The sequence below is a fragment of the Cervus canadensis genome, chromosome 18 (assembly GCF_019320065.1).
Source record: "Cervus canadensis isolate Bull #8, Minnesota chromosome 18, ASM1932006v1, whole genome shotgun sequence".
NCBI classification, from domain to species: domain Eukaryota; kingdom Metazoa; phylum Chordata; class Mammalia; order Artiodactyla; family Cervidae; genus Cervus; species Cervus canadensis.
Window position 1 is genome coordinate 49,869,726 of NC_057403.1, and position 26,231 is coordinate 49,895,956.

The 26,231-nt window shown below is 44.4% G+C and overlaps 1 protein-coding gene across 1 annotated transcript in view; it reads right to left on the minus strand.

Annotated features, from left to right (window-relative positions):
- Positions 1 to 18,293: 18,293 nt before the first annotated feature.
- The window catches only part of GPT2 (glutamic--pyruvic transaminase 2), a 34,239-nt gene continuing 26,301 nt past the window's right edge, over positions 18,294 to 26,231 (minus strand). The window contains exons 9-12 of the mRNA XM_043436138.1: positions 24,610 to 24,784; positions 22,984 to 23,139; positions 21,883 to 21,995; positions 18,294 to 20,749 (exon numbers count right to left, since the gene is read on the minus strand). Of these exons, the coding sequence (XP_043292073.1) occupies positions 20,659 to 20,749; positions 21,883 to 21,995; positions 22,984 to 23,139; positions 24,610 to 24,784 (535 nt within the window). The 3' untranslated portion in view covers positions 18,294 to 20,658. The remainder of the gene's footprint in view (positions 20,750 to 21,882; positions 21,996 to 22,983; positions 23,140 to 24,609; positions 24,785 to 26,231) is intronic.

Sequence of the window (26,231 nt, forward strand, 5' to 3'; positions counted from 1 at the left end):
TGAGACTATGAATACAAATAGAGTTGTCTTTATTCTTCAAGATTTTTAAAAATGAATATAGAACCAATTGGGATTCCCTGGTAGCTCAGCTGGTAAAGATTCCACCTTCAATGCAGAAGACCTGGGTTTTGATCCCTGAGGTGGGAAGATCCCCTGGAGAAGGGAACAGTTACCCACTACTCCAGTATTCTGGACTGGAAAATTCCGTGGACTATACAGTCCATGGGGTCGCAAAGAGTCAGGCACTACTGAGCGGCTTCCACTTTCACATTTTTCATAGAACCAAATCTCCAATCTTTAATCCTTTTCCCAGATGCAACTGCTTTTACCATTTTCTCATGTGTATATACAGAAATGGGCTATAACTTATTTTACAACTTTCCTTTCGTCTTATTCCTCCTTTGCCACATTTGCATCTAATACGTAAAGATCTATGTCTTCTTTTTAATGATCTCAAAGTTCTATTGTTTGAACCATTATTCATTCTTCTACTGAGAGATAATGAGATTGTTTCCAATTATTTATTACAATGATGTGCATAAGATCTTCATAAATATGTCTTTGTGCATTTGTACACAATGCACAGATTATAAAGTTAAGCTTCAAATGCAAAGAACACTGGCACACAGTAGAACCTAAATAAATATTTACTAAATGAAAGGTGTGCCTCTTGATCTTCTGGACCATAAGATCTGAAGGATCTAAAACAATGACCTGAATCCCTGAAAAGGAACTCTAAAAAATAATATATCCCTGTTAGTCGAACAGTGTTACACACTATCAATTTCTCAACCTCTTCACCACCAAGGACCTCATGCTGAAATATTATTTTGCTTGCCAAATTAGTCGTGATGACCCACATTTTTACTTTATTAAGGTGCAATTTTCCATCTTGAAGGCTATAATGTAACTCGCAGTAAAACCGAGCTATAAAATAGGAATGCATATTTAAAAATGTCTACTTGAGAGGACACAAGATTTAGTTAAAGGGGAAAGCCTTTATAGACCACCTACAGAGACACAACAGGTACTCCTTCCAGGGAACATTCCATTAAAGACAGTCCAGTATGGCTTTAGCCTCAGGTACTAATCGAAGTGCCACTGGGAACTGGACTTTCCATGTGGGTAACTGGTTTCAGCCAGACTCAAGTCTCTAAGGTTCTAGCCTTGCTCAGGCATCTGAAAGGTGGATTCTACAGAACTCACCAGAAGGGTTGAGCTATTTCCTTAAAGGCACATCTCTTGTCCTCAAAAGCTGGTCTCTTGTCCTCAGGGCTGTCAATGACCAGGCTCTCCAAACAGGCCTATCAATACGGATGGCTGTGGTACGGCAGGACAGCATGGTGACACCCCAGCGCATTCACCTTCTCACCCTATCACCCCAGGGAAGTCTTATTCAAAGCTCCTTAGGTTCTGAGTCCTCTCTCACTTGATCCTAGACATCAGTCCATGGCTAAGTACCCAGAATGGTGATCCTAGGAAAGACAAGCAGTGTTGGATATTCCCTGTGTATCCCAACAGTCTAGAGACATCCACTATAATGACCTGCTTTGAATACTTCATTTCTTGCTATCAAAAAAAAAAAAAAAAAGAGAGAGAGAGAGATTCAACTATTGGTTAGGCGCTTGTCTTAGCTGATTGCTTCAGGGATGGGAAAGCGAGGATCAAGTACGAAGAAGCAGCACTCCCCTGGCCATCACTCCTTTAGAAATCCTCTGACTCCTCATTTTGAGAATGGCTTTGGCCTCAAAAAGTTTGTTCACAGAGCTTCCTTGTTCTTCTTTGTGTTTATTCACAGAGGACTATTGACTACATTTTTTCAATGCAAGATTCCGTAAATTATTTAATGTTTGGTCCATGTACAATCTTTAGAATGCCTTTGCCAGTGGTATACAATTTTGTCTGACCAAGACATTTCAGAACAAGTTGATTAACTTTCTGCTTACACTGATTAGTACACATTTGCATCTAAGACACCTTGTGATTGCAATGAACAAAAAAAATACAGTTGTAAGAAGCAGTGAAGAACATCTGAAGGAGGGAGAGTCCATAATATAGAATACATTGTATTGTTGAAGGTCCAAGAGTCTTGATCCGTGAACAATCATGGGTCCAGGGGTCTGCCTGTTAAGAGTTGATGCAAAGAAATCAATGCTTATAAAGAAGCAAAACTTCAGCACCCAAGCTCCCCAGTGTGATCTTTACACTTTTTTTTTTTTTTTTTGATCTTTACACTTTTTTAAGGTCTTGAATTTGAACTCTTGATATAGTAGATCCACAAGGAGAACTTTTCCTTGTTCTGTCCATGTAGACGGGATTCCAGGCCAGTCACCTTATTTCTCTGTGAGGAGGACAAAAAAGTCAGACTATATCAGGAGTGTTGCTGTTGCTGCTTTTAAGTCGCTTCAGTCGTGTCCAACTCTGTGCGGCCCCACAGACGGCAGCCCACCAGGCTCCCCCATCCCTGGGATTCTCCAGGCAAGAACATTGGAGTGGGTTGCCATTTCCTTCTCCAATGCATGAAAGTGAAAACGGAAAGTGAAGTAGCTCAGTTGTGTCTGACTCTTAGCGACCCCATGGACTGCAGCCCACCAGGCTCCTCCATCCATGGGATTTTCCAGGCAAGAGTACTGGAGTGGGTTGCCATTGCCTTCTCCTCAGGAGTGTTAGGGACTTACAAAAGGATTTTTAGGTATTTTGGCTACCTTCTTTCAATCTTCTCTTTCTGGGTATTTATACACTGGTTTTCCTCTAAAGCCAAGGGTCAGCAAACTGTAGCCCATGGGTCAAGTCATCGACCACCTGTTTTTGTAAATAAAGTTTTCTTGGAACACAGCCATGCTCATTCTTTTCCATATTTTCTATATTGCTTTTGTGCTACAATAGCAGGGTTGAGCAGTTACAACAGAGACCATGTGGTCTGTAAATCCTAAAGTATTTACTATCTTCCCCTTTATAGGTAAAATTTCCTTACTTCTACTCCAAGGGACCAGTACCTTCTTCACCCTCAGTTCTTCGGAATTAGAGCTAAAGTTGAGTTTTTTGTCACTTGGCAAACCAACTGAGTCCTACCTGCCACAAGGATGGCCCAGTTCTAGAATCACTCTGCCTCCTGGAATGGCCTAAATCACACACCCAGAGCAACGGCTCTAGTTCAGCCCCATCAGAGAAGGACAGGAAGTATGTTCCTCTGACCAGAAGCTGCGATTTCTTTTCTGTCAACAGGATCATATATTTGAAATTGGGAGTTCCCAGAAAATCCCAGATGCATGGTCATCATCTGATGATGCCTCATTTTATATACATGTTGACAGTGGAATATATATACATATGTATATATTTGGTGAGAGGGAGATAGTGCTGTGGACGAACAGGCTTAGCAGGATGGAAGCTTGCTGTCTCTCTCTACAACTCAGGGTACGGATGGTGTCCTAACTGCCAACCAAAAGCTTGGAATGACTGATATGTGCCAGGCTTCAGGCTTAGTGTTTTGCATGTGTTACATCACATGAACCCTACAATAACTCTGTAAGGTGGAAATTATTACTGCCCCAGTTTACAAGTGAACCAGCCAACCAATAAGCATCAGTTATGTCTGACTCTCTGCAACCCGGTGGACTGTAGCCTGCCAGGCTCCTCTGTCCTTGGGATTCTCCAGGCAAGAATACTGTTGTGGGTTGCCATTCCCATTGCCAGGGAATCTTCCTGACCCAGGGATTGACACTGGGTCTCCTGCATTGCAAGGAGACTCTTTACCATCCGAGCCACAGGAAGCCCCAAGGAAGCCAATTCTTAGCAATATTAAGTTTCAGAAATGTCACCTGGCCAATAATGAAGATAGGATTCCAATTCAAGTCCAAACTCCAGCACCCAGGTTCTTCAATATGATGCTCTACAACCAAGTCAGCAAGCCTGTAAAAGCAGCATCTCTCTCTCTCTGCTCCCACCCTAAGCCCTGGGCGGGGCACCCAGTGGCCTGGTGTAAGTCATGTGCCATCCTTGAGCCAATCACTGGGGTTAGGGGCACCAGCCTGCGTCCCATGCTCATCTGTGAGCCTGAGGTGGGACCATTCTTACCTAATGACATAACCTGGCCTGTGGCATATTTTCACACAGAAGGGCTCAGGACTGGAAGGTGATAGCATGTTGTGTGATTGAGAGACATCAACTGTCCGCATTTTTGGGGGGAGGGCAGGGAGAGACGGGGAGGGAGTGTGTTGCCTCCACTTCTGGTTATTGTGCTTCTGTCCGTTGCCATCTGTGACCGGCTGAGATGTTGGGAGGTCAACCCTAGAGGACCCTTCCTGACAGAGATGTGTGTCTATCAGGGATACAGACCTACTGCATTAGGATCTTGACAACCTCTGAGGCAAGTCAACTGTTAAACGTCTTAGTCTCCTTCCCTGCAATCTGGTGAGAATCTGATCCGGCTTTCAAAGCTAGTCAAAGGGTCAAAATAACTACAAGACAGCCTACAAAATAAGAACGTAGCAGAATCACCTGTAGGCTAAAACCTGCCAGTGAGTCATAAGGAAACAAGCTCTCCCCTGACTAGAGTTTGGTGTGCACACCCAGCCCACCCTCCACTGCTCGGAACCTCTAGATTGACACAGTTATCACTGGCACACGTCTGTACTTCTATTTAAATCCATCGTGGTCTGTCTTGGTGAGAGGGTTTCAAAGATGACAGGCTCAGTTAAGTGTTCCTGGGTGTCAGGCATTCAACAGTGGGGCTGTGTGCCCAGGTGTTTTGTTCTTTCATCACAGAAAGCTGAAATATGAAACAAGAGATGGGCTCAGCTGCTAAGTTCAAGGACGAGGGTTGCTTTCCAACACACATACATATATGAGCACGCACACGCGTGCGCACACACACACGCACGCACAGACACACAGACAGACACAGACACAGACACACACACACACACACACACACACAGAGGCTCTGGGTATTAGATAGGTGACCAGCTCCCCCTGGTGCTTAAACATTTTTGCATCCGGAAATCCCTTTCTGGGCCTCTATCTTGGGAAAATTATGACTGTGCAAGAGTCAATATAAGAATATTCATTGAAAGATTTTGATCATAAGGAATTGAAAATAACCTGAACCTTCCTCCATTAAATTTTGATGCATCCATTCAATGCATAGCATGTAGTTGCTAAAAAACAATGTTGTAAAGAAAGTTTTATGGCTATGTTAATTATATAATAGAAAATGCATTCACTATGATGTTTTTAAAGTATATGCCTGCATAACCATTCTTATAGGATGTACATGAAACTGAAAATAATTATTTTTCTCTGCAATTTGAAGGTTGCAGTTGTTAAAGAAATTTTATTATGAAAATATACAGAAAAGTCAAATAATAAAATGAACGTCTCTACATCTACTGCTCCAAATCATTAATTACCATCAATATTTGGCCACACTTGCTGCACTTATTTTTCCCAATAAAGAAATACATTTAGTCTTAAAACTTATACTACTTTGTTGAATAGTAATATTTTCACACATTTTTTTTTTAAACTGGCCTCTCTTTTCTAAAGTATTTTAAAGCAAATGTCAGACACCACTGAATGTTATCCCTATATACTTCAACATGCATCTTGACATTTCTGGGACTCTCCTGGTGGTCCAGAGGTTAAGAATCTGTTTTCCAATGCAGCGGATGCGGGTTTGATACCTGGTTGGGGAACTAAGATCCCACATGCCCCGGGGCAACTAAGCTCACAGGTCACAACTAGAGAGCAAAAAGCAAAAACTGAACCCACATGCTCTAGAGCCCTTGCCCCGCAACTAGAGAAGCCTGTACGAGAAAGCCTGCGCACAGCCAAAAAAAAGGGGGGGGCCATTTCTTATGTGTTTGCAATGCTACTATCACATCTAACAAATTAACAATAAACCCTCCAATTTCTGCATTACCTGAATTATATTCTCATTTCCATGAGTGATTTTCTTTTCTCTTTTCTTACCTGTGCTTTCTAATTTTTTACAAATCAATATAACAACTCTTATTAAAAAGCAACCATTTAAAAAATCTAAAATCTTTTGATTTACACGCTTTTTCTTAGGAACATAGATTGCATTCAGTGACTAAATGTGAAATCTGATGAATCCAGCAAAGCTCTAAAGACAAATAAGGGTTTGCAACTTTTTAGCAGCTTGATGATTTTTAAAGAATTCTTCTTAAGAATTTATCAGCTTAAGTATTTTAGGGCAGAACAACATTATGAGGGAAAATCCTTCATCTTTAAGAGAGAGACAGAGACATGGAGACTGAAAATCAGACACAGAGCAAATGAGAGAGATTGATTTCCATAATCAAATACTAGTCAGGTACATCACTATCTCAAGGTTACCCAGGAGACCCCTACTCCTCACTCAAAAATCACATTCCCACCTTTAAACAAAACTAGCCCCAGCCTCACTTACTGCTCTGATAAACTGGGCAGCCGTTGTGGATAGCGGTGGTTGCACCATTTCCTCCTCCAAGTTCCCTTTACTAAAAAGTAAGCTGAGTGTTGGAGCATCTGTAGACCATATATGTGTATATATATACATATGAAAGTCTTTTTCCCCTAGTTTTTCCTTATCTGTACACTAACATGTGCTTTGCCTGTAGCAATAGGAACTTAACTCCAGCTAACTTGGCCAAAAGGGAGACTTTATCAGCTCTTAGGATCCAATAAATTAGATAACCAAGCCACGGGAACAGTGGGGATGTAGCTGGAGACACTGAAAGCATCTGAAGCCAAAGAGCAAAACCCATGAAGGCCTTTGGACTGTGAATTCTCATCCCTGATTCTCTCAGAATGTCAGTTTTGTTGTCTCATTGATAACCACTTTGCTCTATGAGACAAGATCCATGTTTACCTTTAGGGCTTGAGTTTTCTTTTATAAAAATAATTTAGCCTTTCAAGAATTAGACTCTGTGTTTCAAATTGGACAATCCTGGGAATGGACTTACCCACTTGCAGTCCAGGGGTTGCGGAATCACCTTAGAAGGCGCAGACTCACTTTAGAGTGAGGGAATCCTCTGATGTGGGGGGAGAATATTCCCAGGACAGGGTGAGTCTGATCAGATAATACCAAGATGTCCACTACTACACTATGTATGGCAATTGCAATTGCTACTTCAATTTGAAAGAGGATCTTAAATGACTTTTCAGGGCAGTAGCTACAGATGTACTAATCTGGATTAACAGTTGCGTGACATTCTTTTGGAGGGATACACAAATCCTTCATTAGTGAGTGTGTAAGTTTCTCCCCTCTTTTGCTCTGGCCAACAATGCAGGCATGAACATTCTTGAACACAGTCATAGAAAAGTCAATTAACTACGAAGTTAAGAAGAAAAAAGGGGGAATTTTATTCAAGCCAAATTGAGGATTATAACCTGGAAAGCAGATTCTCAGAAAACTCTGAGAAACTTTGTACCTGCTAGAAGTTGAAGGTGCAATCATATACATTTTTGATACAAAGGAACTGTGGGGATGTACCTGAGAACTTTGAAAATGACATGATATTTTACATAAAGTTCACCAAGGATACATAGCTTATACAAAGTGAGCAGCAAGTCATGGTGACCCCTTACTGACCCCCTACTGACCCCCTACAGAGCTGGAAAAGAACATTGTTCTTTTAAGAAGTTACATTGCTAGCGTCAGAAGGCAGGGGAGAGAAAAGATCTTTCCAGTTGAGCCTGCACTCCCATCTTTGAGCAGCTCTAGTTAATGTGTCATGAGATACACGCTGCACATTAGGGAGGGAGGAGGAGGTCCAAACAAACACAGAGAGAATTTTGTTTAATTTTTCTTGTCCTGCCTTAAAATAGAAATTTTACGTTTATATATATATACACACACACACACACACACAAACACATCTTTCACAAGTGGGAAAATGTCCAAGGATAAATTCCTAGAGGTGAGATTTCTGGATCAAGGGATGTGTATATTTCCCGCTAATTAAGTTTTGGTTGAGTTATAATTTACTTGCAGTGAAACACACAGATTGTAAGTGGGCAGCTCTGTAAGTTTGGACAAATGAACGCAGCAGTGTAACCCACAGCCCTGTAGAGACATGAAACAGGAAACGTTTGCTCCAGGCTATGATGGATTAACAGGCACTGGATTTACTCAACCACTTTAAACAACTAAAACCTGGGGAGTGGGGAAACACATGAAACAAGAGTTTTCAGACAATGGACAACAGGCAACACAAGACAGTGTTCCCTGAGAGGGAACAGATGAAGGAAGCCCTAGGAGTGAAATTGCTGCATCTCAAGGCAGATGTGTGTTTGACTTTGTAAGAAGCCACCAGTTTTCCAAAGTGATTGTATCACCCCTGAGATTTTGGTTGCTCTGGCCTTCAGCATTTGGGATTGCCAGTCTTCATCTACTTAGTCACCCCAGTAAGCATTAATTAAAAAGCATCTCAGTGCTTTTAATTCACATTCCTTTCCATCACTGATGATGTTGGGCTTGTTCCCACGTGCTCATTGGCCATTTGTATATCTTCTTCTGTGAAGTATCTGTTCAAATCTTTCCCCTGTTTTTCAGTTGGGTTGTTCCCCTTATTGTTGTTGACTTCTAAAATAATTTTATTTGTTTTGTTTTTTGGCGGGGGTCTGTGCTGGGTTTTTGTTGATGTGGGCGGGCTTTTTCTGGTTGCGGGTAGCAGGGGCTACTCTTCATTGCAGTGTGCGGGCTTCTCATTGCAGTGGCGTCTCTTGTTGCATCTCACGGGCTCTAGAGAACATGGCCACAGTATTTGTGGCACACAGGCCTAGTCACTCCATGCCATGTGGGATTGAACTGGTGTTTCCTGGTTCCTGGTTCCTTGTTCATTGCAAGGCAGACTCTTAGTCACTGGACCACCGGGGAAGTCCCTATTATTGACTTTTGAAGAATTTTATGTACTCTTGTCACAAGTCTTTTATGAGATTTATGTTCTGAAAATATATTTTCCCAGCACACGACTTGTCTTTTATTTCTGAATCATGTCTTTTTAAAAAAGCAGAAGTTCTTAATTTTGATGTGGTTCAATTTATCAATTTTTTTCTTTTAATATTTGTGTCTTTTTGTCCTAAGAAATGTTTACATCATAAATCGCAAAGATTTTCTCTTATGTTTTCTTCTAGAAGATTTATCATTTTAGCTCTTAAATTTAGGTCTGTGATTCACCCCAAATTTTGCATATGTATGAGGTAGGAGTTGAAGTTCATTTGTTTCCCCAGATGGATACCCAGGCATTGTAGCACCATTTGTTGACGAGACTCTCTTTCCTATTGGATTGCTTTAGGATGCTTGTTAAAAATTATTTCATCAATACAGATGTATCAAATAAATATAGGTGTGTGTGTGTAGTCTCTTTTATGCCAAAGTGATAAATGTATGTGGTTTTATATCTGGACTCTATTCTGTTCTTTATTTTTGTCTGTCCTTAAAATAATACCATACTGTCTTGATTACCACGGTTTTAAAGTAGGCACGGGTATATTTAATGTTGACTGTGCCTAGATTCTCTCCCAATAAGTGGTTCAAACTCACACTCTTATCAACAATGTATCACTGTTGCCTCTCCCACTCTCATCAGCATAAGCATCATCAATCTTATAAACCACGAGGCCATGTCTTGCTCACTGCTGGCTCCCCATCACCAAGCACTGTGCCTGGCACACAGCTGCCAGCCAGCGCTGGATGAATGACAGGAGTCGTTAGCATTTCTATGAGTGTTGCCAACATTTATTAAGCTGCCTTGGTAGGTAACAAAGATGAGATGATCAAGCTAAACTCCAGACAAATGAAAGCCCAAAAGATTATGTCACCAGAATTAAGGTGGAATAATAACAACAAAAATAATAGCAAAATCTTCCACAGCATTTCTGCACAAGCCTGTGTCTTTGTTGTCATGGCTCAGCTGTCATGCATGCATTCCAAGCAGTCAGAGGACAAGACGGGAAGAAAAGGGACACAGGACAGGCAAGGAAAGTTCCCAGCAGCTTCCACATGATGCTACTGACGATGACCCATTAATTCATGGCCACACATGAATTTCCCAGGCAAGGGAGCCTGGAGAATGTAGTTTGGACTTACCCAATTCTTGACTTCTCAAGTTTGGCTTTCTGACTGTCCAGCCAAAAGAATCCTAATTTATACACTCTAAATCCTGGAGTGGGGCTTTAGCCCTCAAAGTATATCGGGTTACTGACTGAAATAACTGGGGGGATTTTGTTTTAAAGTTTTAAGGTGGTGGAGATTCCTTAAAAAACTGGAAATAGAACTGCCATATGACCCAGCAATCCCACTCCTGGGCATACACACCGAGGAAACCAGATCTGAAAGAGACACGTAGACCCCAATGTTCATTGCAGCACTGTTTATAATAGCCAGGACATGGAAGCAACCTAGATGCCCATCAGCAGATGAATGGATAAGGAAGCTGTGGTACATATACACCATGGAATATTACTCAGCTATTAAAAAGAATACATTTGAGTCAGTTCTAATGAGGTGGACTAAACTGGAGCCTGTCATACAGAGTGAAGTAAGTCAGAAAGAAAAACACCAAAACAGTATATTAACGCATATATATGGAATTTAGAAAGATGGTAATGATAACCCTATATGCAAGACAGAAAAAGAGACACAGATGTTTAGAACAGACTTTTGGATTCTGGGAGAAGGCGAGGGTGGGATGATGATCTGAGAGAACAGCATCGAAACATGTATATTATCAAGTGTGAAACAGATCGCCAGTCCAGGTTGGATGCATGAGACAAGTGCTCAGGGCTGGTGCACTGGGATGACCCAGAGGGATGGGATGGGGAGGGAGGTGGGAGGGGGGATCAGGATGGGAAACACATGTAAACCCATGGCTGATTCATGTCAATGTATGTCAAAAACCACTACAATATTGTAAAGTAATTAGCCTCCAACTAATAAAAATAATTGGGAAAAAAATTAAAATAAATAAATAAATGAAAAAAAAATAAAGTTTTAAGGTGGAAATGGCAAATAGCAGCTTGTTTTAACCATGAAGGGGAAAAGGCCTACAAAGTTTCTTTTGAGGGAGGACACAACCCCAAATGCCATTTCCTAACTGGTGCCAGCAGGTCAAGATGAACCTGCACCAAAAAAAAAAGTACCCCCCCCAAAAAATGTCCAATTACATTAGAATTGTAAAAATAATTTTTTTAAATTGGACCTACCTCATGAAGAATCCAGTGTAACTGGACCCAATGCATTTTTATTTCAGAAAATGTGTGACTGAAAAAATCAAAAGATTACCACTGACCAAAAAAATAACCAAATAACTAACCTGTGTACTTTGTCTAGCAGAATATGTTCAGCAGTGCTGGGAAAGAGTCCTCACCTCCTCTACATGTCATTTTCATACTGTATCTAGCATGCCAAGAGCGTATTTTTCCCCTTGATTTAAACATGTATTGGACATGTGTCATATCAGCACTGCTCTAAAAATTAATCAGATTATCACAGAAAGTAGTCAATAAATAAACCACTTGCCTTGAGCTACACTAAGTTACACGCACACACATGCCAAACACCCAGATTTTCCTATTTGGTGCTCACAGTCATCCCATTACTCCACAAGTGGGAACGATTAGCCCTGGTTTGCAGAGGGCAACACTGAGGCTCAGTGATCTCACAGCTGGTAAGTGCTAGAGCCAAGGTCAAGGTGTGTCCCATGATCTGCTGGGCTCTGAGCTCTGCCTCAGGGACAAATTCTCCTGAGATTCATGGAAAACCACCTACTCCTGAGCATGTTCCACAATAAGCCATGATACAAGAGTGAGGGAGGGGAATACCCTCTCGATGCACAGATGTATTATGTGGCATTATTTTTAAAAACCAAGAACTGTATGTAATCTAAATGTTTAAGTGTGCAGCTAACCGGTAGCTAATAAGGCTATTTATCCATAGAACTGATGAAGTAACCATCCTAACTGCTCTTCAGGTACTTTAATTCTGTTCTAATGTTGAAGGGGGAAAAATTAGGATCCAAACACACAGCCATATTAAAATACTTTCAGGAAGAGGCCAGTAAGGAATGTTAGGGGAATTCTCTGCCAGTCCAGGTGCTGATGGCCCAGGTTTGATCCTGGTCCCAGAACTAGGAACCCAAAAGCCATGCAGCACAGCTAAAAAAAAAAAGAATGTCAGGCTTGATTAATTCTGGTTAGAGGATTATAGGAGATTGTAAAAATTTCTTCCTTGATTTTATTTTCTAGTTTTTCCACACGAATATCTTTACTTTGATAATCAGAATATTTTTTTTAGACTTATTTAATGTATACTTCTGTGCTCTGACCTAAGCATCACTAGGATTCTGGATGTTTTTACAGTTTTGAAATTGAATATCTTCAAAAGGACTTCAAGGTTAAGCACTCAGAGCAAAGACAGACAAAACTGGGGAGGAGACAAAAGAATTCATGACAGTCAACCCTTCATATTTATGAACTGAACCAACCTCAGATAAAAATAAATTTTTTCCAGAAAATTGTAAAAAACAAAAGTTGAATTTGTCACACACCGGCAACTATTTACATTGTATTTACACTATTCACATAGCATTTACATTGTAATAAGTATTATGAGTAATGTAGAAATGCTTTAGAGTATACGGGAGGATACATGTAAGTTATATGCAAATATTGTACCATTTTATACAAGAGACTTGAGCATCCCCAGATTTTTGGTATCCTAGGGGATTCTGCAACTAATCCCCCCATGGATACCAAGGGATGACTCTATATCTTCTAATCTTTTTAGTGATCGATTTTTTTTTTTTTAGTGATCGATTTTTAAAAATTGTAGTTAATTTACAATATTAGTGGTGTATAGCATAGAGGTTCAGTATTTTTATAGATTATACTCCACTAAAAATTATTACAAAACAATGGCTATAGTTCTCTCTGCAGTACAGCATATCCTCGTTGCTTATCTGTTTTATATGTAGTAGTTTGTATCTCTTAATCCCATACTCTTATCAAGTCCTTTCCCCCACCCTCTCCCCACTGGTAACCAGTAGTTTGTTTTCTGTGTTTCCATTCTGCTATACCCATTCACACATTTATATGCATATAAACCATATCACCAGGAGAAATATCAATAACCTCAGATATGCAGATGACACCACCCTTATGGCAGAAAGTGAAGAGGAACTAAAAAGCCTCTTGATGAAAGTGAAAGAGGAGAGTAAAAAAGTTGGCTTATAGCTCAGCATTCAGAAAACTAAGATCATGGCATCAGGTCCCATCAATTCATGGCAAATAGATGGTGAAACAGTGGAAACAGTGTCAGACTTTATTTTTTTGGGCTCCAAAATCACTGCAGATGGTGATTGCAACCATGAAATTAAAAGACGCTTACTCCTTGGAAGGAAAGTTATGACCTACTTATTCCTTGGAAGGAAAGTTATGACTAACCTAGATAGCATATTAAAAAGCAGAGACATTACTTTGTCCACAAAGGTCCGTCTAGTCAAGGCTATGGTTTTTCCAATGGTCACGTATGGATGTGAGAGTTGTACTGTGAAGAAAGCTGAGCGCCGAAGAATTGATGCTTTTGAACTGTGGTGTTGGAGAAGATTCTTGAGAGTCCCTTGGACTGCAAGGAGATCCAACCAGTCCATCCTAAAGGAGATCAGTCCTGGGTGTTCATTGAAGGACTGATGCTGAAACTGAAACTCCAGGACTTTGGCCACCTCATGCAAAGAGTTGACTCATTGGAAAAGACCCTGATGCTGGAAGGGATTGGGGGCAGGAGGAGAAGGGGATGACAGAGGATGAGATGGTTGGATGGCATCACCGACTCAATGGACATGAGTTTGAGTAAACTCCGGGAGTTGGTGACCGACAGGGAGGCCTGGCGTGCTGCAATTCATGGGGTCGCAAAGAGTTGGACACGACTGAGCGACTGAACTGAACTAAGCCATATCTTCTTAAGCCAATTATCTTATCATGGGCACTTGGGCTGTTCCCACATCTTGGCTATTGTAAACAGTGCTGCAATGAACATTGGGGTGCATGGATCTTTTTGAATTAGCATTTTCATTTTTTTCCAAATATTATACCTAGGAGTGGGACTGTTGGATCACATGGAAGTTCTATTTTTAGTTTAGTTTTTTTTTTTGGCCACGCCAGACATCTTGCAGGATCTTAGTTCCCCAGCCAGGGATTGAAAGCACTGAGATCTAACCACTAGATCACCAGGGAGTTTCTATTTTTAGCTTTTTGAGGAAACTCCATACTGTTTTCCATAGTGACTGCACCCATTTCCATTCCCACCAACACTGTGCAAGTGTTCTCTTTTCTCCATACCCTCTCTAGCATTTGTTACTTGTAGACTTTTTGATAATAGCCATTCTGACCAGTGTGAGATTTTTTTTTCTTGCTTTTAGCAACATAGAGAGCATCTTCTCATGTACCTGTTGGCCATCTGTATATATTCTTTGGAAAAATGTCTATTCAGGTCTTTTGCTTATTTTTGATTTTTTTAATATTTAATTGTATGAGCTGTTTATAGATTTTGGATATTAGCCCCATGTTGGTCAAGTGATTTGCAAATATCTTCTCCCATTCAGTAGGTTGTCTTTTCATTTTGTCAAAGTTTTCCTTTGTTGTGCAAAATCTTTGAAGTTTAATTAAGGCCTATTTCTTTTCCTTTGGGAGACAGATCCAAAAAAATATTGCTATAATTTACATCAAAGAATGTACTGCCTGTGTTCTCTTCTAGGAGTTTTATGGTTTGGGGTTTTACATTTAGGTTTTTAATCCATTTTGAGTTTATTTTTATATATGGTGTGAAGGAGGAAATGTTCTAATCTTGCTGTTTTACATTTTCCCCTGCATCACTTATTGAAGTGACTGTCTTTTCTCCACTGTACATTCTTGCCCTTTTGTCATAGATTAATTGACCACAGGTATGTGGGCGTCTTTTTTTTTTTTTTTTTCCAGTAGGAGAATGAACTCTCAATAGGAAACTCTAGCTGACTTGTTCCTCTTAAGGAAGAGAACTGGATGGGTACCTAGCAGTAAGTTTCAACTTCCTTTTTCTTGAGGAGTCTCCTGGTTCAGTGGCAGGATGAAGGCTAAAAGCAAGACCTCAGAAGGCATTGTGGAAAGAGTAGAGGTGGTAGAGGCACCCCAACTTGGTAGAGGACAGCACCAGCCTCTCCTATGCATCACCCATATGCTTCTATTAAGCCCAGCACCACCAGGTAGATGGGATTTAAGCAATGAACCATCTGGTGGCCATTCCATCCATAGGTTTTTTGAGGACAGTGACCATCTTTAAAAGAAAATAAAAGAGAAAAAATACAAAAAGGAAAAAAAAATAGAAAAGAAAAAAAATTTTTTTAATAAAAAAAAGTAAAAATATATCTAGGAATTTCTCTGGAGCTATTGTGGTCAGTGTGGGTTCAGTTCAGTTTCAGATAGCTCCTCGTTCCAGCTTACACTTCTCAATATCTTTGGGCTCCTTCCGGTGTAGTCGGTGTTACCTACAGGGATTTTAATCTGTTGCACCAGTCCCTTCTGAAGCGGTTCCCTTTGTTTATTTGGCTTTTGTTTGCTGGTCTCTTCAGTGTCTAATTTCCGCCCTGACACAGGCGGGCGGAGGTGGTCTCGTGTTTAGGTTGCTTGTTCAGTCACGCTGCGGAGAGGGAGGGGCTCTGCAGACAAATGTCACTGGTGTGTGTGTGGAGGACTCACAGTGTTCCGGCCACACTGGGTTTGCACCCGCTCACGCCGTGTGCTTTCCCCGTCTACACTGCTCAGGCTCCAGGCTGCTCTATATGGAGCGGGCCCTGCGTTGTGTGCGGTTCCAGTTTTCGGGTTCTCCACAAAAGCGCGGACTCAGTTGGGCCTGCGTTTTGTGCCTTCCCCGCCCGAGCAGCTCAGGCATCCAGGAGCTTGACGGGCGCATTCTCCCCGGGTGCGGTGCTGCCTTCTCCCCTCCGCGGGCCCAGCCTCAGTTGCCGCGCTCGCCGGTCGGGTGCGCCTTGTGTGTGTTCTCCGGAGCTGGTCTTTAGCCGTGACCCTCCCGGCGGATGTCAACCATCCAGAATCTCAGGAAGTCTTTGGTTAGAAACTGGGAGCCTGTTTGCAGTTCGCTAGGGGGTGCTGTCTCTGGGGCCGAGTTTGCCCCTTTCCCCTCCGCCCTGCCTCCTGCCTCCAGCGGGGGATGGGCCGGTTCGCAGCTGGCTAGCTCTTCTCCGGGATCGCTCAGTTCTTCCTTTGTTCTGCGAACGGGTCTGCAGTGTGTTCGGGCTGGTTAATTTTCTCTCTCTTGCTATCCCACAGTTTAAATTGCTATCTCAGGTTAGCGCCCTCCGATTGCCCTCAGGGCATTCAGGCCTGGATCCTTACCCTAAGCAATGCCGCCCGCTCCTCTCCGTTCCGTCCCCACTTGCTGGTGGCGGATGCGGGCGTCTGGGGTACTTTTCTGCTGGGAGTTGCTTTTAGGCATGTAATCTGTGTTTTTTTAAATTTTTCCTCCCAGTTAGGTTGCCCTCCGAGATTCGAAAACTTCCCCCAGACCCGCCAGTGAGAGGGTTTCCTGGTGTTTGGAAACTTCCTCTATTACGACTCCCTTCCCGGGACGGATTTCCGTCCCTAGCTCTTTTGTCTCTCTTTTTATCTTTTATATTTTGTCCTACCTCCTTTCGAAGACGATGGCTGCTTTTCTGGGTGCCTGATGTCTTCTGCTAGTGGTCAGAAGTTGTTTTGTGAAGTTTGCTCAGCGTTCAAATGTTCTTTCGATGAATTTGTAGGGGAGAAAGTGGTCTCCCCGTCCTATTCCTTCGCCATCTTCTCAAACACCTATCATCTAGCAGCCATCAGACTCTAAGACAGTGACCATCTTATTAGCTTCTGATTCCCCATTTCCTAGCAGTCTCTGGGCTTATGCCAGGTCCTTACCAAACATTGAAAAGCTTTCTAGATGTGGTTAGAGCAACCACTATACCAAAAATAATCTAGAGCAGGGGTCCCTGGCCCCCCAACCTGTTAGGAATTTGGTCACACAGCAGGTGAGTGGTGGGCAAGGGATGGAAGTTTCATCTGCCACTCCCCACAGCTTGCATTATCACCTGAACCATCCATCCCCACCACCTCTTGCATTACCGCTTGAACTTTCCCTCCCCTACCACATATCCGTGGAAAAAGTGTCTTTCACAAAACCAGTCCCTAGTGACAAGGGAACTACTGATCTAGAATAACTATCTTCCAATCTTTGTCTATTTAATAAACTCTTTGCATAATACACTACACAAAGTTTGCTCACCAGACGAGATGTACACTTCCCGGGGTATGTGCACAGTGTGCGTATGCAGAGCATCTCAGTCCCCTGGGTTATCAGCCAGTAATGACTTTCAACCTGCCTTGAACACACCTCCCCCAGCTTCCCTCTAAAGAGCCACCTGCGGTAAAAGAGGTTTGTGGGTGCAGCATCACCTCCATCCCTCATTCCTATGGAGAGCAGCTTCTCCTCCAAAGGCCCTGATGGGGCTGGCAATTCTAGGCCCTTCTCTACTTCTGCCCGTACACAGGGCCAGCCAAAACACTCTATTCTCAAAGGCCACAGCTACCGTTCAGGGAAGAGAATGTGGACCAAGGCAGAGCCCTTCTATTAGATTTTTCAGTATAGCCGGACAGGCAGGCAGGTTTTGCACTTAACAGTGTACATCAAAACTAAAGTCAGCATCCCTCCAGGATTTCAATAAATTCCTTTTACATGACATAATAAATTCTCTTCTACTTAAGCTACTTTCAGTAGGTTTCCAAGCCTTCCACTCAAAAGAATCTTACTTTTTAAAACATATATATATTTCCAGACTTCCTTTAAAAAAGAAGTTTCAGTTTTAAGTGAAAAATAAAAGTTTTGAATTCCAGAACCACATATTAAAATTGACGTGGGCCTGGGAAAGCCTGGGGCAATGAATGAAACCCCTTGTCTGGGCAGCTGCTCCTTCCCCCTGGCCTCAGGGTTGCTTCTCCAGCTCCCCTCCCTGCCTGGGCTCCCCTGCTCCCTGCGAAGAAGCTGCTAGTTCATTTCACTCCCATGAGAAAATCAAAGGTCTGTTTCCATCTGAACAGCATTCTATTTTAAAAGAATATATATGCAATAGAAAGCAGCCCAGGGTCCTTAGGGTTGACACCTAAGAAGAAACGGAAACTGAAAAGCTGTGACTTAGGAACAGAAGAATGAAGGGGTACAATTATTGATGTCCATTTGATATTTAAAATACAAAGAAAGTTAAACACAGTCACCATTTTGGACATATATTTTATTGTTTAGAAATTTCCACCAGAGCTATCATGAAGTACCTTTGTCAGGAGACGCCTATGAGAATCCAGACTGGAAAACGGACATGTAGGCCTGTCAGCTCTTCCTGCAAATTCAAACATGGGAACAACCAGTCTGGCCACAAGGTGCAAGGTGATGGACCACCACAGTATAGCCCAGCATCCCCCCAACTCCCGTGCAGACCTAGACGAACAGCAGAAAACTTTACAGGTATAGATTTAAAGTGCAACCTCAAATGACAAACAACTTGCTCTGGTGGTGCCCAAACAAGACACCACAATCTTCAGAAAATCAAATCTATCATGATCAGAGTTTCTACCTGAATCAAATTAACCTCCTAAACCAGCTAGCTGACCTTATTAAGTATTTACTTATTTTTAAATGCAAACCAAATGTATATGGCATCTGTTTTAAAAAATCATGTAAACGTTGCAAAGTTTTTAGGGGTTACTTATAATCTGAAGAGATTCATTTAAAAAAACTACTGGACTTGTTAAAACTACAAATACTAACCCCAACTCCCCCCATGAAAAAAGCAGTTGTTACAAAAATATAGAAAATATACTAGCTTCTACTATTTAACCTTTCCACCAGAAATCTCACAACTCTGGGACACATCCTGGCTTATATACCATCAGCAAGCACAAGTGCAATTTTCTCGAAGTTTTAAGGAAGAAAAAGTTCTAAAACATTCCCTTTGTTATTTGAGATTGTGGCTACTTTCTTCATAGGGACTGTGATGCTAGTGGACGGGGCAGTCTGAAGTTTCCTATTGCATCCCATGCATGGACCTGGCGTGAGGATTACAGGACGAGGCTGCTTTCAAAGTTCATTCATTTAGCCTCTTCAGATTTCTCTCTTCAGTCCCTTCAATTCCACTTTAGGACTTGCTGGATCCCCTGACTCCTGAGCTGGCCTTGGCTTCTCAGGGAAACCCACCAAGGATGGCCCAGAGAAGGATAAGAGGCCATAAGCCTGCTGCGGCCTGTAGTGCCTACTTCCGGCCTGTAGTGCCTACTTCCGGGGAGTGTGGGTCAGGTGCCCCACCAAGGTTTGCTCATGGCAGGGAAGCTGCAGGCTTGGGGGATGATCCCCCACCCCTACCCCAAAAGACGACTGACGCTATGGGACAGTCTACAGAGCCTGGGAGGGGAGCCAGCAGCAGACATGGAGGCAAAACACTTTACTCATAGAACACTTTGATAAACTTTGAATCGGATCACATGTACAGAGCAGCCAAGCTACCAGGCACTTGGACCAATTAAGAGCTAGGATATGGACCAAATTCCGCGTGGTCCAAACAACAAACACTGCAGGAGGGGCATGTGGTCTTCATGTCCCTAAGGATACCCTCCTTCACTAGGACATTTTCAGTTACCTTGTTCTACTATTGCCTAAAAGCTCCCTGATGCCCTTGGGTGAGGCTGGCTGTTGGGTAACAGTGGGATAGATCCACACACCATCAGGCAGAATCCCCCACAACTGAGATATTGCTGGGCTGATGAACCCTGTGCCCCTGGAGCTCACGGAGACCTCAAGATGAGTGTCCCAGGCTAAGAAAGCTCAAGAGAACCCTTCACCTGAAGCCCTCCTGGGGGCAGAGTCCTCACTACCTGCTGTGTGCTCCCAGATGGAGGCCTGGTTCAACTTGGAGCCTGGCTCACACCCACCCCTCCCCTGCAGGACCTTCTGGCCTTGACCACAGTCCCCACACCCACCACCACCTCGCCTGGCATCCTTGTGCTGCTAGCCTCACCATCCTAGTCTGAGAGCAGGATGCCTGCCTCCAGGTCAGAAGGATGGGCCCTCTCTGGGCCTCCAGTGGACTCCAGGCTCTCCTGTTTGAAGGAATAGATTTTCACACCGCTAAGGGTTTTATTTCACAGATTATGGCGGTGAGTTTGGGATTTCCAGTCCTCATCGCGGTTAAGTTATCAATTTCCTGATGCCTTGTTTCTGCAAACCTGAAGCAGCTCACCCAACACACCCAGGCTGTTTTAAACCCCAAATGAATTTTCCACAAGCAACAACAACAGATTTGGAGAACACTACCACATATACGCTGAGCAAGTCCCCTCTACTTTGGCTGCATCAAAAAAACAGGGCTTCTGAGGCATCCCCAATTCACATTTGCTCAGAAGAGAGGTGCTCCCAACATCAAGGCACAAAGAAAGAAGTCTCCTGGGGCAAAATGACGATGAAAGCGACCAGTGACCTTCGTAAGGCCTGAGGCGGAGTCGCTGGGGGAGGTGAGTCTGGGCTGGGCTGGACGGGCATATCAGGAAGCAGGCCGAGGGCCCGGTCTCCCTCTGGGGCCCGAGGAGTCCTCATGCGTACTTCTCCAGGAACTTTATGTGAAAGTCCTTCACCTTCTGTAGAACCGTCTTTAGTTTCTCCACTGGAGGAAGAATGGTCATTCTGTCAGGAAGGAGAACAGCACAGTTGGACACAAATTGCTTTGGAGAAGGGGAGAGGGGTGAATCTGGCAGGTCACTCCTCTATCTGCAGCTGTGGAAGCCACACTGTGCAGGCAAGCTTCCTGAGGAGGGACAGGCCCTGGACAGCACCTGTTGAACCACGTTCCCTCATCATTCACATATTTTTTTAGCCAACTCATACATGTGAACAAATGCAGTAAGCTGGTGGCGGCATCTCAGCTTACTTAACCCATCCACCAATAATCACAGAAGGCCCACCCAACACTCTGACGGGTGCACAGAACTTTTCTCTGGAGCCGCCCTTACTCCTGCTAGACAAGCCTTTTCCATCTCTGCTATCAGTCTTATAGGGAGAACTTCCAGCCACAACTTCCCTCCATAGGAATTTCCATGTTGCCATGGTAACTAACTCCTCTCTCCAATCCTGGCAACCTGCTTTCCATCCCTAAGGGCAGCTCTCTGTGAGCCACAAATTGCCAAGAAGCCCAACTAGGGTGGAAAGGCTATCCATGCACATTCGTCCACTGAGGGGCACTGCCCATGACCTTCACTGACTCAAAACTTGGCCCCAGGTGCTAAGCCCAAGACATTTCTTTTTTTTTGACATCTGCTGCAGGAAACATTGGAGAGGCTTTTCAGAACAGAACTGGCCTTGGTGGGAAGCCCTGGCTGAGCTGTTCAGCTGGCCTGGTAGAGTCCCATGCCTGTGAAAGGTGGCACAGCAATTCCACTGTATTTCAGAGGCAACATCTCAGCAGGTTTTTGGCTCAGTGGACAAGCGGCTGAGCTCCTGGATGCAGATTGATACATCATGGAGTTGAAAAGGGACAAGGGAAGAAACGAAAACACAGCACTGGGAACACTGCAAACAGCATGTGATAGATGGAGGCAGTGGAGGGGGAGCCAGGGGTCAAGGAGACGACCTCGGAGTCCACCCACAGTCTTTCTTAGGCCCTGTGCAGGGTCTCAGCCATCTCTGCGGCAGGACAGAATGGGCGTGGGATGAGGGCACAGGGGCTTCACACATCTCAGTCTCTGAAGTTGCCTTGCTGTTAAGAAGCCGGTTCCCCAAGACAAACCAGGACCCGCCCCCTGGTGCAGAGGAAGTGGTACCTGAAGTGGTAGGTGCCTTCCCTCTGCCCGAAGCCGCTGCCAGGTACGACACAGATGCCCGTCTCCTCCAGGAGCTTCATGCAGTAGAACATGTCAGGGGCCATCTTGTGGGCCTGCGGACATGGGGCAGAACTTAGGAGCCATTCCTGATTTCACACTGCACAGACACACCACTACGATCTCAAAGCCCAATATGCTTGCCACGGCGGGTTCTTTCCCGTGGCCGGGCCCCTGCGCCCTCTCTTCCTGCGAGAAACAAGGCAAGACACTGGGTGCGCAGGCAGCTGGGGCCGGGAGCAAAGAACCCAAAGGCCGCTTTGGGACGGCTGTGGGGCTTCTGCTGCCCCCTAGGGAGCGCCAGCCCGAGTCCTATGTGCCCTGCCCCCACACAGTAGCTCCCCAAGCATTGGCCTTGGCCTCCTATACACCAGGCCAGGGCCCTGAGGTCTGTGCCCAGGGGAGCCTTAAGGAACAAGCCTCTCAGGGGCCCTGCTGATGGTGCTTCTCACACTTCGGTTTGCACAACCAGGCCACCCCTTAAATAGATTCTCAGAATCAGGGATTCTGATTCAACAGGCTGAGGGACAGGGCCAGATTTTCAATGTCTAACAAGGTAGGTTAGGGGGTGTGAGGACACTTTCAGAGATATGGCTCTGGCCCTTGATCTTCAAACCACGGTCAGTGGAACCACCTGAGAACTTACTGGAAATGCAGAACCCTGGGCCCCTCCACAGACTTCCTGAACCAGAACTGACATTTTTAAAAGGGTCTCAGGTGATCCATGTTCACATTCAAGTTTGAGAAGCTCTACTGTAGGGTATGGTGGCCAGGTGGAGGAAAGACAGCTCTTGATGCTTCTCCAGTGTCTGTTCAGTTTTAAATGCATCATCTCACACCTGGGTCTGACCTCATGCCCACCCCATCACCACAGCTGCTGCAGGGCTGGTCTCCAGGAGCCTGTCATCTTTACACATTAAGTACCATCTGACCAATGGATACACCAAGTTCAGAGCCTCAAGGGCCAGCACTTGTGCTCCTCGAGGCAAGAAAGAGTTCCAAGTGAACTTGCTGAGAGAGCCAGCCCAACCCGGCACCTCTGACCTGAGCTGCCTCCATGGCTTTTGCAGGGATGAAGATTCGAGGAAAGGCGTACATGGCCCCCATCAAGGGGTTGCAGTGAATTCCTGGGACTTGGTTAAACATGTCTTCTGTCAGTTTAGCTTTTTTGGCCAAATTACCCAAGACGGACTCTTTCTCCTGAGGAGACAGAGAAAGCAGAGGAGTCAGCATCTCCAGACACTGAAAACCATCCCTTCAAACTAGGGCATCCAGGCAGACTGGTGAAAGGCAAGCTGTTGTGTGCTTCAGCAGCAAACCAGGGAGGCGGGCAAGACACGTGTCCCTCTGCAGAATGTCCTCCACAGACACTCAGCCCAGGAGGTTGCCACGGGCCCTGGGCAGGGGCACATGAGTCACAGGTAGGTCCCAGGTAGCTTGTGTCATGGGTTCTATTCTCATACCAAGATGTCATTCCTGAAAACAAGAAAAACCAGTCCCTCCCGATCAGCCTGAACGGACTTGGCCCTGGACAGAACATTCTAAAACATGCTTCTAGAAGACAGCCCCACCATTTGATTCTGGGGAGCTACCCTTTCCCCAATCCACGTGATGTGTTGGGGCACACAATCCAGGCAAAGCACATCAGTGACAGGCTGAGAGCCTGACACGTGTCCAAAGCTGGAGCAGGCAGCCCAACACTTGTGCAAGCGCTGCTGGACTGGGAGGTGAAGCGGTGTGCCCTGTGGACGAATGAATCAGCAGAACACAGCATGTACGCACAGGGGAACGTTACCCTGCCTTCAAAAGGCGCACATCTGACACACGCCATGACAGGGACAAACCTTGAAGACATAGTGCCAACTGAAATAAACCAGCCACAAGACAAATGCTATATATGAGGTACCTAGAGTGGTCATACTCACAGAGACAGAAAGTAGATTAGAGGTTACCAGGGGCTGGGGAAGGGGGAAATGAGGAGTTATTGTTTAATGGGTACAGTTTCAGTTTGGGAAAAGGTTCTGGAGATGGATGCAGGTAATGGCTGCACAACGTGAATGTACTTTATTCACTAAACTGTTCAGTCAAAAAAGATCAAAGTGGCAAATTTTATGTTCCGTGTAATTTACCACAATTTAAAAAGACAGATTGTGAATCTAAAACAGCTGGGAGCTGACTTCTTCAATAAGTTCCATTTTTGTTTAAACTTATTAGAGTTGGGTTTTTGTCACCTGCAGTTGAAAGGGTCTGTCTGCATCACTTCAAGCTGCAAGGACATCTGGTTCAGCCACAGGCAGGTCTGTGGTCTAGAATCAATGGCACGCTCATCCATTTCCCCCTTTTACGTTAGTAACAGAATCATCAGCCCGCTGTCTGCCCCCCATGTTCTCAGGACACAAAACCATTCCCTCTGAGCACCTGCCCATCCGCGGTGCTCACAGGTGAGGAAGAGGAAGAGGTGCCCACACCTACACTGTGCACAGTCCTCCCACTTCAAATACAGCCCCGCTACATCCGGAGACTTAACCTTACTGGGGTGGGTCAGGCACCATGTGGAACTACAAGTGTGCCCTGGAGGTCATCTGGAGAGAGGCTGGCCATGGAGACCATACATGGTGAACGCTGGCCACAGCAGTGATGCAGAGAGGCCACGGGACGCAGCTGACTCACCCTGCTGAACTGCTCGAAGGATTCCTCTCCTGGCACCGGGGGGTTCACAACGATGTCCATGGCAGCCTGCCCAGACACTGGTGGGCACAGACGCACCGAGAGCAGCTTCACCAGCTGGCCCTTGATTTCAGGGTGCAGGTTGATCACCTCCATGTAGCCTCCTCTGTAGCCACACCTAAATTGTTGAAGCAGGAGAGAGGACCCACCAGTCACAGAGAGACCTCTATTAAGTGCACCCAGCCGGCCAGAATCTCCTGTAACCAGCCCCATGTCCAACCCTGAGCTGCCAGGTATGGCCAAGTTCTTGCCAGTGGAAAGTGAATAGAAGTGATATGTGCAAATCCCACATCACTTCCTTAAAAGCATGCTCTCTCCTTCCTCTCTCCCACTTCCTAAGAAAGGCAGACACCAGAGCAGGCAGCCTCAGTGCTAGAGATGATGCCGCATGTTGAGAAGACAGAGCCAGCCCAGCAGCCTATCTTTGAATGAGCTCGTGGGGCAGAACCAGTCCTGGACTCCCCCTGCCTCTGAACTGTTATCACAGAGATACACTTCCACCTTGTTTGAGCCACTGTAGTTTTTTTTTTTTTCCCTGTCATTTTCTTGTTTTTGCCACTCTATTTTTTAATAGAACAATAATTGCTTTACAGAATTTTGTTGTTTTCTGTCAAACATAGGTACACCCATGACCCCTCCCACCTGAACCTCCCTCCCATATCCCTCCACATCCCACCCTTCTAGATTGTCACAGAGCCCCTGTTTGAGTCAGACAGCAGTTTCCCGTTGGCTATCTATTTTACATATGGTAATGTAAGTTTCCATGTTACTCTCTCCATATGCTCACCCTCTCTTCTCCCCTCCCACCGTGTCCATAGGACAGTTCTCCGTGTCTGTTTCTCCACAGCCACCCTGAAAATAAATTCATCAGTACCGTCTTTCTGGATTCCATATATATGCGTCAGTATGCGATATTCACATTTCTCTTTCTGACTTACTTTGCTCTGTATGATAGGCTCTAGGTTTGCTCACCTCATTAGAACTGACTCAAATGCATTCCTTTTTATGGCTGACTACTTTTATAGGTATGTACCACAGCTTCTTTATCCATTCATCAGTTGATGGACATCTAGGCTGCCTCCATGTTCTAGCTATTGTAAACAGTGCTGCAATGAACACTGGGGTACATGTGTCTTTTTCCATTTTGGTTTCCTCAGGGGATATGCCTAGGAGTGGGATTGCTGGGTCATATGGTGGTTTTATTCCTAGTTTTTTGTAGTGAGCCATTATACTTTGGGTCTGTAAGTCTTCTACGGTGAGCCACTATACTTTGGGGCCTTTTGGTTATAGCAGCTTAGCCTGGCCCCTAACTAGTATTATACCAGCTCTGCTCCAAAGGGTCATGTGATTAAGGCCAGGCACCCCTTGCATAGGTTCAAGAAGTGGGCATGTGAGCAGCAATCTGAGGATTTTGCTGCAACTTTCTGATGCCTGAAAACAAAGCCAATCCAAAGGAAAGCAGAGCAGGGAATTCCCTGGCAGTTCAGTGGTTAGGACTCTGTGCTTTGACTGCCAAGGGCCCTCGTTCAATTCCTGGTCAGGGAACAAGATCCCATAAGCTGCAT